The sequence below is a fragment of the Ammodytes marinus genome (genome assembly GCF_949987685.1).
Source record: "Ammodytes marinus genome assembly, chromosome: 14".
Taxonomy (NCBI): Eukaryota; Metazoa; Chordata; class Actinopteri; order Uranoscopiformes; family Ammodytidae; genus Ammodytes; species Ammodytes marinus.
Genome location: NC_137218.1, coordinates 471,927 through 487,995, shown reverse-complemented (window position 1 = coordinate 487,995; position 16,069 = coordinate 471,927). Strand labels below are relative to the sequence as shown.

Below are 16,069 nucleotides of genomic sequence, written 5' to 3'. Positions count from 1 at the left end.
TATTTTCACTGCCGTTCGTCCTGAATACATTCTGAAAACGTACATTGCTAGGAAACATCCTGAATTAATGTGAAATGTGTACATTTGACTGATAAGTCACTTTAGCTCACTAAAAGGAGAGCAAAAAGTGTCTCACATTACCCCGTTCTCCCCTACTATTTCCTGAGAAAAATAGCCCAGCTTTAATAGTTGAGCACATATACAGGTCAAGCCTTGTATAAAGCGAGCAGATGTGCCCACTCCCATATACATAAGTGTTTAAACTTGAAAATTTTCCCTAAATTTGGAACAAACAACTCTTAACCACTACACCATGAGCAAACAAACACCAATTTTTTGCATCAACTTTTAAGACTTCATCTACTTCCTTTGCTAGAAAAAATCGTAAAGTTGTGAACCAATTCATCTTTGTAGCACACTATTAACCTGACAGACACTGTACCTTTATTCTCTGCTTGCAGGTATTTCATCTCCACCTCCTGCTTAGCCAGTGAGGCGGTGATCTCTCTCAGTGCAGCGTGGACGTCCTGCAGACACGGCTGTTGGTCCGACAGAGTCTTTATCTCATTGGCGTAGACGGAGCAGACGAGCATCAAAAGCACAAGGACCTTCATCATGACGCTGATGGTTGAACTGTGTGATGTGTTAACCTGTGATGTGTTTATGTAGAACATCAGAAAGAGGCGTGGAGGAAAAGGACTTGGATAATGTTAATCATTTACTCACTGGGAAAATGTTTCACTTGAAGAAGTTCGTGCCAACCAGTGTTGGAGTGTATACAGGTAAACACTGGTTGTTGGAGTTGCTAGTTAGCCAAATTAGCTACATCTAGGTACTGTTGGGAGAGCCAACAGCTTCTTTCTTTACAGATAAGTTGGCAACACTGCCTGCATTTTACGGGGTTAATTGCAGAGGTCACCGGTGGTTTTAGTAATGCCAGCTCTGATGGTTGTGATTTTGTTGTTAAAGGAAATTTGATTTGGAGACAGAGGCTTGAGTCCATTAACCAAAATAATAGTTGTAAGAAAGAGAGTTAGATAAGTAATTGATCTGTCTGGGAACATGGTGCCTTCCACCTGCTGGCATGGGTCACTCTCTGTGAAACAGAATAATCTGCTGCAGGGGATTGTGAAAGGGTGCAGCAAGATTGCTGGCACTCAACTGATCAAGATGAAGAAACACATGAAACTGTGATCTGTGTTGTCTTATCTGTTAATGTTTCTCTTTTACTGCTGACTGTACATCAAATTGCCCCTCAGGAATAATTAAGATACCTTGAAACTCCTCTCTTGTCCTAACTGACTGTTATCAACATTAACTGTCTCGGATGAGTGAGTGAGTGACTCTCTCTCTCTCTACTTTGCTCCACCCCAGCTCCTACATGCAGGCTCCATGAAAGGTGTGACTATTGTATGTTCAAACCTGGATCGTCTGGTTTCTGCAATTTTCAGAAAACCATGTTTGAAATGGGGGTACTCGTGGTATAGAGGACACAGACAGGACAAGAAAGGAAGTGGAATCTAAACCAAGCCTCTGGCTCTAAGTCACATTTTGATAACATCATTCAGTTTGGACAAGATGAGGTTCAAGGTTGAAGGTCTCTTTATTATCCCAGAGGGGCAATTTGATGCACAGTCAGCAGTAAAAGAGAAACATTAACACATAACAGATAAGACAACAAATAACAGATCACAGTTTCATGTGGTTCTTGACGAGTCTGATGGCAGCAGCATACATTTTTTTTTCAACCGGTTCATTCGGCAAAGTGTCAGCTTGTATCTGCGCCCTGATGGCAGCAAGGAAAACTCAGAGTACAGGGGATGGGTTGAATCAGCCATGATGGAACGGGCCTTCCTCATGGCCTGACCTTATATGGTGATTATCAGGGTAATTAAGGTCGCTCAGTGAAAATATTCCCAGTGAGTTAATGATTCATTGTCCACGTCCTTTTCCTCCACGCCTCTTTCTGCTGTTCTACATAAACACATTACAGGTTAACACATCACACAGTTCAACCATCAGCGTCATGATGAAGGTCCTTGTGGTTTTGATGCTCGTCTGCTCCGTCTACACCAATGAGATAAAGACTCTGTCGGACCAACAGCCGTGTCTGCAGGACGTCCACGCTGCACTGAGAGAGATCACCGCCTCACTGGCTAAGCAGGAGGTGGAGATGAAATACCTGCAAGCAGAGAATAAAGGTACAGTATCTGTCAGGTTAATAGTGTAGTACACTAGATCAGAACCATTGTTCGAGTGTTATTGAAATGCAGTTCAAGTCCAGTGAATGAGCTGAAACAAAGGGAAGAGGTAAACTTTAGCTTACCAAAAATGTCAAAGGTCTTTTGAAGTAAATAAAGCCTTGCAAGTTGATGCAATGTCTGTATAAAAGCAGTGTTGGAATGGACTGTGTCACTACACCCTCTGAGGCATTATGAGGACAGTATTGACCTGCATGAAGTAGTATATTTATATTATTGTTTGATCATATAGATTGATTACCTTCATTCCAGAGCACATTGAGACATTAAACTGAGTAAATTACAATAAAAAACTGTCAAAATATATATTTTCTAAAACTTTTGTTCTGTTGTGTTTTTGCATTCTAACCCTAAGAAACACTGTTATTCTGCATCGGATTCAGTGTCATGGCATATTTTCATTTTAATACAGATTAAAGCTCTTAGTAATGTTTACTTTTCTGTGAACTAACGGAGTCATATTCCTTGTGTGTTACATAGACAATAAAGTTGATTCTAATTCTACAATTTCTAAACAAACTTTATCTTTGTTTTCAGAACTAGCAGCAAAACTGGAAGATCAGCTGCAGGGTGTGTATAAATCATCACATCTCTGTGTGTGTGTCTCCCTCCCTCTCCTTCCCTCTCCCCCCTCCTCTCTCTCTCTCTCTCAAACTTTATCTGCGTTGTTTTTTTTCAGAACAAGCAGCGAAACTGGAGGATCAGCAGACTGAGGTTGAGAAGTTGAAGAAACAGCTGCAAGGTTTGTTGATTAATCACATCTCCTCTAACAAAAACATGTTCAAACATTTTCAACCAGAATATATTTTCCTAATTGAAATATATTCTTAAAGTGATGGATAGATGATAAACTACAGAGAATATTGATGCCAGGGTTGTGTTCACACACTGTAAACAATTGCTGTACATTTACAGCAGGATTTCAACAGCATTAACCTGTTATTTATAAAAAACAGCATTTAACTGTTAATATAAAAGGCAGTCTGTTAAATGACAGTCCTTTGCTGTTATTTTACGGAACAGTAATGTTTTTCAAAAATACTGAACTTTGCTGTTAATTTACCATCAAACTTGGAAGGGACAACTTGACATGAGCTGCCTGCACATGTGAAGCTTACACAATTTTCTTCATTAATCCTCATCCATCCACATCTTAACTAATAAGTGTTGTTTACTTTATATCCTCTGGTTAAGTTTACTTAAAGTTGAGTTATATTTACTTGGAAATGGAAATTGCAGTTAACGTAATTAAACCAAGTTAGTCTGAAGTTGTGTTTACTCAGTAGAATGAAGGAAACGGATTGCCTTCGATAAATCAAGTAAGCACAACAAAGTGTATTGTAGAGATAAGATGCCCCCTTTCCCACAATGACTTGCACTGGACTAAATGTTTGTTATGTTGCTATTTGCACCCTCAGTAAAGGGGATGTGTCATTCCATTACCTCACTATGCACTTTGTTTAAATAAAACATTTCTGTGTGAACAAACTGTTGTTTTTTTGGTTATAACAAAACAGTTTGTGGAACTCTTAAGCCAGATCCCTAGTTCAACTCAGGAGACAATTTACAATAGAAATGAATCATTCCATTGAAGTTGATATATTGTAACAAGTGTCTTGAAGTAACAAACAGAAGCTGCTCTCTATGTTTATCATTTTAACACAAAGGGGACATAGTAAATTTACATATGGAATGAAACAGATCTGCCCAATGAAATATAACATCCCCTTCGCTCACGGTGCAAACAGCAACATAACAAACATTTAGTCCAGGTTCATCCCTTTTTTTCATTAAAGCGGCAACGAGTAACATTTAAATATCTTTAAAACAGCCTCATGTTTCCTCTCATAATCATAAATTACCTTTAACAGCAAACGAGACCATCAGTGCAAAGAAAGACGTTTTTATATAGTTTTTATTACTGCATTTGGTCTGGTCGCACACCCAGTCCGATTTTCGGTTCACGCGTGCATGCTCTATGGTCACATATCCGTATTGGTCGCAGATTTCAGTGTGGCGCAGGAACGCGATTTGAGAAGCCTATCACTCCAGGTGAGGGAAGGGGATAGGGAGACCAGATCCCAATTCACCAGATGTGGGACAAAGACTACGTTTGAGCGGGACAATGCAGGACAAAGTGCCATTTTTTTAGCAAAATAAACTCGTGTCACCACCGGTAATGCCAGAGACACAGCTTTCTATATTGAAAAACACTATCTTTAGATCAGCGCGCAGCAGTTAAGTTAGCTACTGTTAAACGAATAGAGCATTAAGGCTGCGGCTTCACATTAAAAGCATTTCACTGGCTTCACATTAGCATTTCACTTGACAAACGTGAGTTGGCTTGTATTTTGAAGTAACAGGAAGGTAAACGCTGAAGCACTGCAGGCAGCACCTTCACAGAGCCACTGAGCCCAGCAGCCCGATACACACACACAGACAAACACACACAGACAAACGGAGACTGCTGTCTCCTCACATCTATCGGATAAATGCCAGATTATAAAACACGCATTTAAAAAGGGGGGCTCACATTCAATAACAATGCGGGACAACGTCTCAATTTGCGGGACGTGTGAAAAGTAATGGAAATGCGATCTGGTCACCCTAGAAGGGGAGCGGGAGCCTTGTTTGAGACAGTTATTTGTCGTCATAATGACTGATATAGGGGCTGAACCATCAAAGAAAAAAAAGAAAATGCAATGAAGAAAAGCTAAAAGGGAGTGATAGGCGGGCGGGAGGGCGTTGCCAAGCAACGTATACACAATTTCACGGAGTGAACCTAGACTGCAGTGTTTACTCCTAAATGAATGAGCGGTAGCCTACTAAAACAAAGTTTACTTTGCCTCACCAGCATCATCAGATGACCATTATTCATCTGAAATAGTCATTATTTACAACAACATAAACATATTACCTCATCGTGATCCATAACTAACTGCCGTCTCTCATTCATTCGCTTTCTGTGAGGACACGTACTCTTTCAGCTCCGTGAGAGAGAGTAGTTAGGTGAACCTGCATCAACTCATTGCAGTCAGGTGTAGTTGATGCTGTGTCACTAACCACTCTCACCGAGCCGAAAAGAGTCCGGTGCCCTCACACTTTCAACACACGGACACGCACTATATTGCTTCCTGATTATTTGAATCTCGCACGCCCTGCACGAGCTTCACGACACCTGGCGTCGTAAAAATACTACCGCTTTTGTTCAAAGGTGTCGCCAACGTGCCGACTTACTCGTTGTAGCTTTAACAGTATAATCCTGTAAATTTTAGTGACAGTAAAATAATGTTAATTTAACAGTAATATAAAGGCAACCCTGCTGCCAGTTGATTAATGTTTTTTTAAAGGGAAATTTCTAACAGTGCAGACAGCTGAATATATTTCTCTCTCTCTCTCTCAGGTAAACAGGTGGCTTTCTCTGCCTCTCTGGTGGCTTCTATCACTCAAACCTTTGGACCCTTTAACCAACACACTCCTCTGGTCTTCAAACACGTGGTCACCAACTTTGGAAACGCCTACAACTCACACACAGGTACCTGAACTCGACATTTCAGTTTTGGCCGATGGTTCTCCATTTAAGGCGATATACAGTAGGCAAAACCATAATTCAATTTCATGCAATGGTTAACCTAAATGGTTATTTAGCCTCCATTACATTATTTCTCCTATACAACCATATTATTAACAGCCAGCATTTCAACATTAGATTTTTCAATACTCAAAAAAGAAAGAAAGAAAAATCTCAACTTCTAAAGCACTTACATGAACCAAACTTTCCATAATCATTCTCAGCACTATTCTGAAGGTTATTACAGAAGGATTTGTTCATATGTTGTTCACTGTCTGATTTATGAGACTTTTCCTTCTTACAAACATGCTGAAAAAGCATTTTTTAGGAGCTGTATCTATTATTTTTATGATTTATAAAATGAAAAAAGCTGAATCCAAAATCTGATCTGTAAAATCTATGGAAACTACTATGTCGAAAAGATTTTAAGTCTGGCTCTATCCAACATCTAGATTTTGGGTTTTTATGAATTTATGAAGAATTGATTTGATTTTGGCAAATATGCAAATTATTTCTGACATTTCTCAGAAATATGTAATAGATTTTTTTTTATGTCAGTAACCAACTGGCAAGGTTTCATGGTAATATCTATAAATAAAATATTTACCCTTTCTTGCTTTAAAATGAAAAAATGTTCCACAGGTGCCTTCACTGCGCCGCTGAAAGGAGCCTATCACTTTGAGTGGCACGTTTATGGATCCGGAGGTCATAATTCCGCTGTGTTGGTGAAGAACTCAGAGCACATCTTCATCGCAACCGAGTACCAGCCGTCCGGTTGGGCCTCTGCATCTAACGGCGTCACGCTGCTTCTGGAGGCTGGAGATGTTGTGTTTCTGCGTCTGTGGGCCGGCGCAACAGTGCATGACACTCACAATCACCACACCACCTTCAGTGGGCATCTGATTTTCACAATGTAACACACAAACATCTTCATCTACATGATGTTAATGCATGATGTTAATGAAAGTTTCATTTCTTTAATAATTCTGGTGCTTAAGGGTGAATCCAACGTTTTTCCAAAAATTAAAGCCCAATATCTGAAACTGTGACTATATAGGCTAACTGGGGCCTATGTTGCATACACATTGTGTAGAGTTTGATGAGTTTTAATTTTGTTAAATTTACCCAGACATTGGCTTAAAAGTCTGTAAAACAGTTTAAAAAACCCACAATTTCCAACTGTGGCCCGTTTATTTTATTTATACCTTTCTGATATCCACACAAATAGTTCAGTACTGTCCAAATCAACTGACATACTTGTATAATTATCTTTATTATATGCTGGTTTGATTAAAATGCAGCAGTTTAAAGTCAGCTCTACTGGTATTCAGACTTTCCTAAGCTTATATTCAGATACAGGTACGGGGTGTCAAAGGAAAATATTTCACCATTTTCATAGAAGCTAAAGTACATTAGAAAATGCAGAATTTTATTGGACAGTTTTTGTATTTATTTGTAACTATGGAGCCAATTTGAATCATTTTAACACTGCTGGGTGGGTTGTGAACATTCAAGTAAATGTAAGAAAATGCTCCGTGCAGTGTAAACATTCAAGACACTTTGAAGCTTGAATATGTAGTAACGAAGCTTAACAGAGCTGGCCCTTTTCAGCCTAGTGAGAAGAGAAAGGGTCCCATCATCTCTACCATGTGTCCTTGAGCAAGACACATAACCCCAAACTGCTTGTTTGATGTAAAATAAATGATGTAAGGAAATGAATCCACTTTGATAGAGATCTTTAACCGACAATGTGCTGTGCTTTCTCACTTCATATTTCTCCATACTGGGAACACCGGATAAGAGGAAGAACATGAGTGATTAGGGAATCTCCAGAACTCAACACATTTGTATTTTAAGTTGGTTTTCACTTTATGTTTTTTAAATTATTATTTGCTTCTCTTGAATTCATTAATAATAAATTCAAACAGGAAGGCTTTTATTCGTATGAATTAATGTTGGTTACTTTCAAGACACCGGCAAACGAGTTGACACAGAAATGGTAGAGCCTATCAGTGTCAAGACGTGTGTGTGTGTGTGTGTGTGTGTGTGTGTGTTTGTGTGTGTGTGTGTGAGTGTGAGTGTGTGTGTGTGTGTGTGTGTGTGTGTGTGTGTGTGAGTGTGAGTGTGTGTGTGTGTGCGCGCGTGTCTTAAACTTGGCTCAGGTGTTTTTACCTGCGAAGGTTTTAACAGTGAAGTCAGTGAAAATCACCGGTTCAACCTGTTGCAAGAATGTAGGCGTGTGCAGCGTGTGTGGGTTACTGTGAATGAGTGAGTGTGTGCGTGCGTATGTGCAGCCTGCGTGTGTGTGTGTGTGTGTGTGTGTGTGTGTAGCCTGTGTGTGTGTGCTTATGCTACTGTGTGCAGCGCGCGCGCGTGTGCAGCGTGTGTGTGTGTGGTTGCGTTCCGAATCGCATACTCTTTCTTTTTTCTATTCTACATACTACATCCGACGATAAAAAGAATCTACTTAGGATGCAGTAGGCATACTATTGGGACATACTTTACTCTCTTATTTCATCATAACATTGCGCCTTGATCTTGCCTTTTGCTTTTATATCCGTCGCATCCCCGTTTGTTTTTATATGGAGGCTTCGTCGATGTGACGTCACTTCACGTGCGCACTGGATTGTGGGTCAGAATCGCCCAAATAGGATGCACTTTTCAACATAGACATTATAAAGGATAGACGCCTCGTTGGCCGCTACTGCCTATTGGCGCTGATGAGAAATGCGGGCGCCATCTTGAACCGGTCACACGTTCCACTCAGTGTAGTCTGTTTGGCAGGTGCAATGAACTGTCAGCGCATGTAATTAATCATATCTCATTAAATACCAAACTGATTTTCACCCGGTTTTCTTTGCTGCAAAGATCATACATGTAGCTAAGATACAGGGCACAAGTTTCGACGTGTTTTAATATGCACAGTGGGCTTAACAGTCATAGAAGATTCTGATATGATATAAGTAACCAGACGTCGGAGATCAAAACGAGGAACATCCCCCAGAAAGGGGGAAAACGGAGACATTTCCAGTTTGACTAGCAATCTGACTGAAAAACCTAATGAGGTGTCAACAAAACGGGAACAGGTAGTTGTTTCTGTTTACAGGGACAGGCAACCAACAATGGGGACGTCTGGTCACCTTTATGATATGTGATGTAGGCTATGATATGTATTTTGCAAATCACACACTTTAGACTAAATATGATAGAGAAGCAGAAACAGATAGGGGCAGTAAAGTCAGCTATTTTAATAAGTTAACAATATATGATTAGGCTATATATAAATATATTTATTCATTTACAGTGACGAGCATACACAATAAAGACAATCACAGGGATAACATAAACAGAGAACAGAAATAAAATAGGATAAAATATATTAATTTAAATAAAGTAGGCCTATACAAAATACAAAACAAGAGCAAAAATAAAATACTAAATGAACAATGAATTCAGCTAAAACAGTTACAGTCAGATGTGTAAAATTCAGAAATCATAGATTCAAATAAACCAAGAGTAGGAAGAGCAGTCATTTTTAAGTTGCTCTGCAGAGCGTTCCATGAATTAGGGGCACTACATGAAAAGGCAGTTATTCCTAAACTGGAGTTAGCTCGGGGCAATTTAGGAGGAGTAGTCGAGCATGGTACATATGAAGGGTGGATGTTTCCCATGAAGGCATTAAATATAAATAAAAACCAGTGTATAATATCTCATTAAAAGAGAAGGACAACATGAGTGTTCATGTAAAAATATGTTTTATTTCTCTAATTTAAAACACAAGCTTGTTAGGCAATTGCCTCTTAAAAGAGGACGGGATTATTTAAAAGCAAAGTCTTCTTGGTTGTCCAATGTTCTATACTAGGGGGGAATACCAAGTTCAGTCTAGTCTCGAGTTGGTTCCTCAGACACAGACAGGAAATCAATGCGTGCCTTGCAGCGCGGTACATTTAAAAACACATTCAATACAAAACCACAGCAATCAAAAGTATTAAATTAAGGGAAAATCAAACAACAACAGCAAACAATAATACTCAAATGCATAAAATAAAGTTAACCATCCTTACAATCGCATTTTACTCCGAAGAGAAATACAAGCGAGGCGATCGAGTTTGGCAATGTGGTGCAGCCTTAATTTGTGAAAGACAGACACAACCAATGACAACAGGTGGTTGTCGATGCCAAACTGTGTCTCCTCAATATGTTCCCCAAGCAGAAACACATCCTCCGTTTCAATCTCCTCCCGGACGAAGTGTGTGACTCGGACGTCTGGTTACTTATATCATATCAGAATCTTCTATGACTGTTAAGCCCACTATGAATATTAAAACACGTCAAAACTTGTGCCCTGTATCTTAACTACGTGTATGATCTTTGCAGCAAAGAAAACCGCGTGAAAATCAGTTTGGTATTTAATGAGATATGATTAATTACATGCGCTGACAGTTCATTCCACCTGCCAAACAGACTACACTGAGTGGAACGTGTGACCGGTCCAAGATGGCGCCCGCATTTCTCGCGCTCAACGCCCAATGCGGCGTCTATCCTTTATAATGTCTATGCTTTTCAACACTAACAATCTTGGCCGCATGAAGTAGGACATCCGGGTACTTCTAACCATCCTAAATCTGGCCACAAGAATCGGGACATCCTAAATCTTTTTTCTACATACTATATAGTAGAAAGTATGCGATTCGGAACGCAACCTGTGTGTGTGTGTGTGTGTGTGTGTGTGTGTGTGTGTGTGTGTGTGTATGTGTGTGTGTGCTTGTGCTACTGTGTGTGTGTGTGTGTGTGTGTGTGTGTGAACTTTGACTTGTTACTGAAACAACATCAATGTTTTTTATTTGTTCTTACTCAGTTGAAACTTGTAACACGTTTGTATTTGACATTAAAGTTTCATTAATTATCAATCTATCGATCGATCGATCTATCTATCTATCTATCTATCTATCTATCTATCTATCTATCTATCTATCTATCTATCTATCTATCTATCTATCTATCTATCTATCTATCTATCTATCTATCTATCTATCTATTTATCTATCTATCTATCTATCTATCTATCTATCTATCTACAATGTGAAAAAGTGATTTTTTTATATCAATAAAGTTGAATAAAAAAATGCACATCCACAGAGACACAGAGAGTGGGCTCCCCCTGCTGGTGAAACGATGCTGGTACATGTAAACCATCTGATCAGAGAAAGACTGGCCCTGCATTCCAATATCCATACTTTCATACTATTTAGTATGCCAGAAAGAGATTTAGGATGTCGCAATACATGCATGTCAATTGCAGTATGCCAACAATACCTAGATGCCCCACTAACTCCAATTGCATTTTGCAGTATTCATCTTTATTCTTGACATTTCTCAACATAATGAAAAAAAAATGTTTCACTCCCATGGCCCTAAAACTCTTCTGTACTTTAGTATGTAGTGTAGTTAAAAGAAAAAGTGTGTGACTTGGAACGCAGGGTGTGTTCCAGTCCCCAGACTTCCCTGCTTTTAATTTGTGCACAGTAGTACGTTGTGTGGTGATATTTTTTCTGTTACATTGCATTTATTTCATTGTGTTGAAGTATTGTGTTCTCCAGCCTTTGAGGAAATGGAGTCCACGGTTTCTGTAACAGAAAAGAGGCTACTAAACCTAAGCTGTGTTATTTAATGTTAATGTCATGTAACCCATATGGAATATAGGGCTACTACATATATAGTATGTATAGGGCTACTAACCCCTTGTGTGGTATTTCAAAATGTAATTGCATGTGTTCTCCAGTAGAGGGCGCTTGACACTGTGTAATTACAGTGGCAGAAAATGGTACATGTGCACCCCACGTTGCAGGGGGTCAACTACTCCTGTCCAGTTATTAGCCTCGTTTGAGTAGGAGCTGTCTTGCTCAGACCCGCACAATTATGCTCTGCGCTCAGCAAGACGCGCGTCATAATTGCACAGGTCTGAGCAAGACGGCTCCTACTCAAACGAGGCTATTTATAACCTTGAATCTCCGGTGAGTGTTGAACGTGCCAATGCTAATGTGTTGTTAGCTAGCTACTGTGAAGAGAAAAGAGACTATAAATGCTGTTTTAGTTCAGAAACCTTTTCTTAACAAAACAAACAGAGTCAAATGAAGGTTTTCCAATTTCTCACTATACTTTTGGGCTCAAAGTGTTTCTAGCTACATGCTAAGCGCTAGCTGCTTACCCATAGTGTTAATTGGTTAGTGAGACTACTATGCTAATATTATGCTAATCGCTAGCCACCCAGCAGTGTTAAAATGATTCAAATTGGCTCTACAAATAAATACAAAAACAGTCCAATAATATTCTGCATTTTCTAATGTACTTTAGCTTCTATGAAAATGTTGAAATATTTTCCTTTGACACCCCGTACCTGTATCTGAATATAAGCTTAGGAAAGTCTGAATACAAGTAGAGCTGACTTTAAACTGCTGCATTTTAATCAAACCAACATATAATAAAGATATTTATACAAGTATGTTAGTGAATCTATAACTTAAATACATTAAACTTTCAGACCAATGAAGGTAAATACTGGAAACGGCTCAAAGTGTTTAAATAATCTGAGCAATAAAAACTTCTGTCTTGTTTCATTACGACTTGAAGCAATTGTTTGTTGTTGCTTTTAAACTGTTGATATTTAAATGAACCAACAATATTAATGAAACGTCCAGAGATGCTTTGCAGTGATGTTTAATGACAAAGGAATCAGACAAATAACATGACATGAAATTTGTCTTCATTCAGTTGCAGATTTGAACATTTATGACTTATATGCTTTTATATGAAGGAAACTGAGTTAACTTGACTTTGCTGCAGTGATTAAGATTAAGATTATGATCTTTTAAATGCAAGAATTATTTAAGAAAAGCAAAACCTGCATTAACATCATGTAGGTGAAGATGTGTGTGTGTTACATGGTGAAAAGCATATGGCCACTGAAGGTGTTGTGGTGATTGGTGTCGTCATACACTGTTGCGCCAGAATACAGATGCACAGACACGACATCTCCAGCCTCCAGGAGCAGTGAGGCGCCTTGAGAAGCAGACTGTCCACCGTCCTGCTGGGACTCAAATACAGTGAAGATGTACTCTGAGTTCTTCACCAAGTAGGCGGCGGTATAACCAGCATTACCTCCGAGTCCATAAAGGTGCCACTCAAAGTGATAGGCTCCTTTCAGCGGTGCAGTGAAGTTACCTGTGGAAAGTTTTTTTTTTTTAAAGCAAGACACTGCAGGTGAATACGGTAAATAATTAAATGTATAGATATTACCATGAAACCTTGCCAGTTGGTTACTGACATAAAAAAATAGTTTTCATTTTTTTGGAGAAATTCTTGAAATAATTTGCATATTTGCCAAAATCAAATCAATTATTCATGAATTTGCATCTCTTTTTAAAACCCAAAATCTAGATGTTGGATGAAGCCAGAGTTCAAATCTGTAATTTTTTCAACGTATTAGTTTCCAAAGCTTTTACAGAACAGATTTTGGACTTTTTCATTTTATAAATCATAAAAATAATAGATACAGCTCCTAAAAAATGCTTTTTCAGCATGTTTGTAAGAAGGAGAAGTCTCATAAATCAGACAGTGAACAACATATGACCTAATCCTTCTGTAATAACCTTCAGAATAGTGCTAAGAATGATTATGGAAAGTTTGGTTCATGTAAGTGCTTTAGAAGTTGAGATTTTTGTTTCAGAGTATTGAAAAAACTAATGTTGAAATGATGGCTGTTAATACTATGGTTGTATAGGAGAAATAATGTAATGGAGGCTAAATATACACATATCTCAAAGTTAACCATTGCTTGAAATTGAATTATGGATATGTCTAGTTCAGGTACCTGTGTCTGGGCTGTAGGAGCTTCCAATGTTGGTGACGACGTGTTTGTAGACCAGAGGAGTCTGTGCACTAAAGGGTCCAAAGGTTTGAGCGCTACCAGTAGCCAACAGAGAGGCAGAGAAAGCCACCTGTTTACCTGAGAGAGAGAGAGAGAGAGAGAGAGAGAGAGATATTCAGCTGTTTATCCTCTATCCATCAATCAACATTTATTTATAAAGCCCTTTACAGCAACCAGCAGGTCCAAACTGCTTTACATCAAGGAAACAATCAAGTGTAACATACACTAAGAAGAGAAAAGTTTACACAACAGCAGGAGGAAAATGTCACAGCGCTACTGTGTATTAAAAGTCTTTCTAAATAAATAAGTTCTCAGGTTAGATTTAAACTGAGCTGCCATTGTCTCGGGCAGCAACTGTTGAAGTGCGATCACCCCAAAGTTTGTACCTCGACCGTGGGACTTTAAAAGAAGTTGCTTGGATGACCACAGTGACCTGCTGTCACTTTATCAAGATTCTTTTAGTAATGAAAATATATTCTGGTTGAAAATGTTTGAACATGTTTTTGTTAGAGGAGGAGATGTGATTAATCCACAAACCTTGCAGCTGTTTCTTCAGCTCATCAACCTCAGTCTGCTGATCCTCCAGTTTCACTGCTTGCTCTGAAAAGAAAACGACGCAGATAAAGTGTGAGAGAGAGAGAGAGAGAGAGAGAAAGGGGGAGAGAGAGAGAGGGGGAGAGAAAGAGAGAGAAAGGGGGAGAGAGATGGGGAGAGAGAGAAGGGGAGAGAGGGAGAGAGAGAGAGAGAGAGAGAGAAAGGGGGGAGAGAGGGGGAGAGAGAGAGAGAGAGAGAGAGAGAGAGAGAGAGAAAGGGGGAGAGAGAGGGGGAGAGAGAGAGAGATAGGGGGGAAGATTGAGAGAGAGAGAGGGGAGAGAGAGAGATCAGAGCAGATTAAGGCTTAATCCTTTAGAATCCTCTGACATCACTCTCTCATCAGCTGTGAGTGTGCCCTTAGAAGAAGTGATTATAACTGGGTTCCACTGTGATGGTGTTAATGTCAGGGGTGACATGTTCCATAGTCTCTGGCAGCAACTGGTAAAATGCGATCACCCCAAAGATTGTACCTCGACTTTAGAAGAAGTTGCTTAGATATCCACAGTGACCTGCTGTCACTTAAGCAATATTTGTTTTTAGTAAGAAAAATATATTCTGGTTGAAAATGTTTGAAAACGTTTTGTAAGTGGAGATGTGATTAATCCACAGACCTTGCAGCTGTTTCTTCAGCGTCTCAGCCTCAGTCTGCTGATCTGAAAAAAAAAACATAAAGTTTAAGAGAGAGAGAGAGAGAGAGAGAGAGAGAGAGAGAGAGAGAGAGAGAGAGAGAGAGAGAGAGAGGGGGACAGGGAGGGGGAGAGGGAGAGAGGGACAGGGAGGGGGAGAGAGGAAGGGGGGAGAGAGGAAGGGGGAGAGGGAGAGAGGGAGGGAGAGAGACACAGATGTGATGATTTCCACGCACCTTGCAGCTGATCCTCCTGTTTGTCCAGTTTTGCTGCTTGTTCTGAAAATATAAATACAACGTTTGATTCCACTTCCAAAGCGTTTACATTGTGCTTGATTTTCTTTCTCACTGTTATTTTAATAGTCTTCCCTACAATTTATATGAGACTGTCCACCGCGACCCATTACGTTCAAGCACAACGTACATTTGAAAAAACAATTGCAGAGGGATTCTTGTTTTCTGAGTTGGAAGTGGAATATTTGATGCAAATTTGGCCAGATGAAAATATTCAAAAACAATCGTTTAGCCTACAATTAGCCTACACTCCAAATCCCAAATGTGCACAGTGTCGTAGGGAAGGAGCAACTGTACTCAGGAAACTGGGGCCGTATTCACAAAACATTTTATCTAAGCACTAAGAGTACTCCTAAGGAGCACTAAAAGTTCTTAGTAAGGAGTAATTTCTTAAAACCTATTCACAAAGCTGATAAGACCAACTTTTACTAAGGAATGGGAGGGACTACTAAACTAAGACTAGAGGGCGTGGTTGACCCTGTTGCTATGGATGACGTCATGTTCATACCTTCTATGCCCACAGTGATTGGCTGAGAGGGAATGAGTCCCTAAGAGTGAATTTATGATAGAAACACTGTGGGAGATATCCATATCGTGTCGCTGTATTAAAGTAAAGAGTTTTTATATACAATTAATGACAAGTGACACTGATTTAACATGAAACCAAGATACTGCAGGGTTTCCCACACCTTCGTTCACAATTAGCCTACAATAGCGCCACATAGGCCTATTAATTTTAAATATTACAATGATTTGAATCGGAAAAAATATCCTCATTGAACAGCTGCACGCCATGC

At 39.4% G+C, this 16,069-nt stretch overlaps 1 protein-coding gene across 1 annotated transcript in view; it reads left to right on the top strand.

Annotated features, from left to right (window-relative positions):
* The window catches only part of LOC307260541 (uncharacterized protein), a gene marked incomplete at its 5' end in the record, with an annotated part of 198,439 nt that overhangs the window by 18,060 nt on the left and 164,310 nt on the right, over window positions 1-16,069 (top strand). The window contains one exon of the mRNA XM_080040813.1: window positions 1,994-2,201. Within this exon, the coding sequence (XP_079896939.1) occupies window positions 1,994-2,201 (208 nt within the window). The remainder of the gene's footprint in view (window positions 1-1,993; window positions 2,202-16,069) is intronic.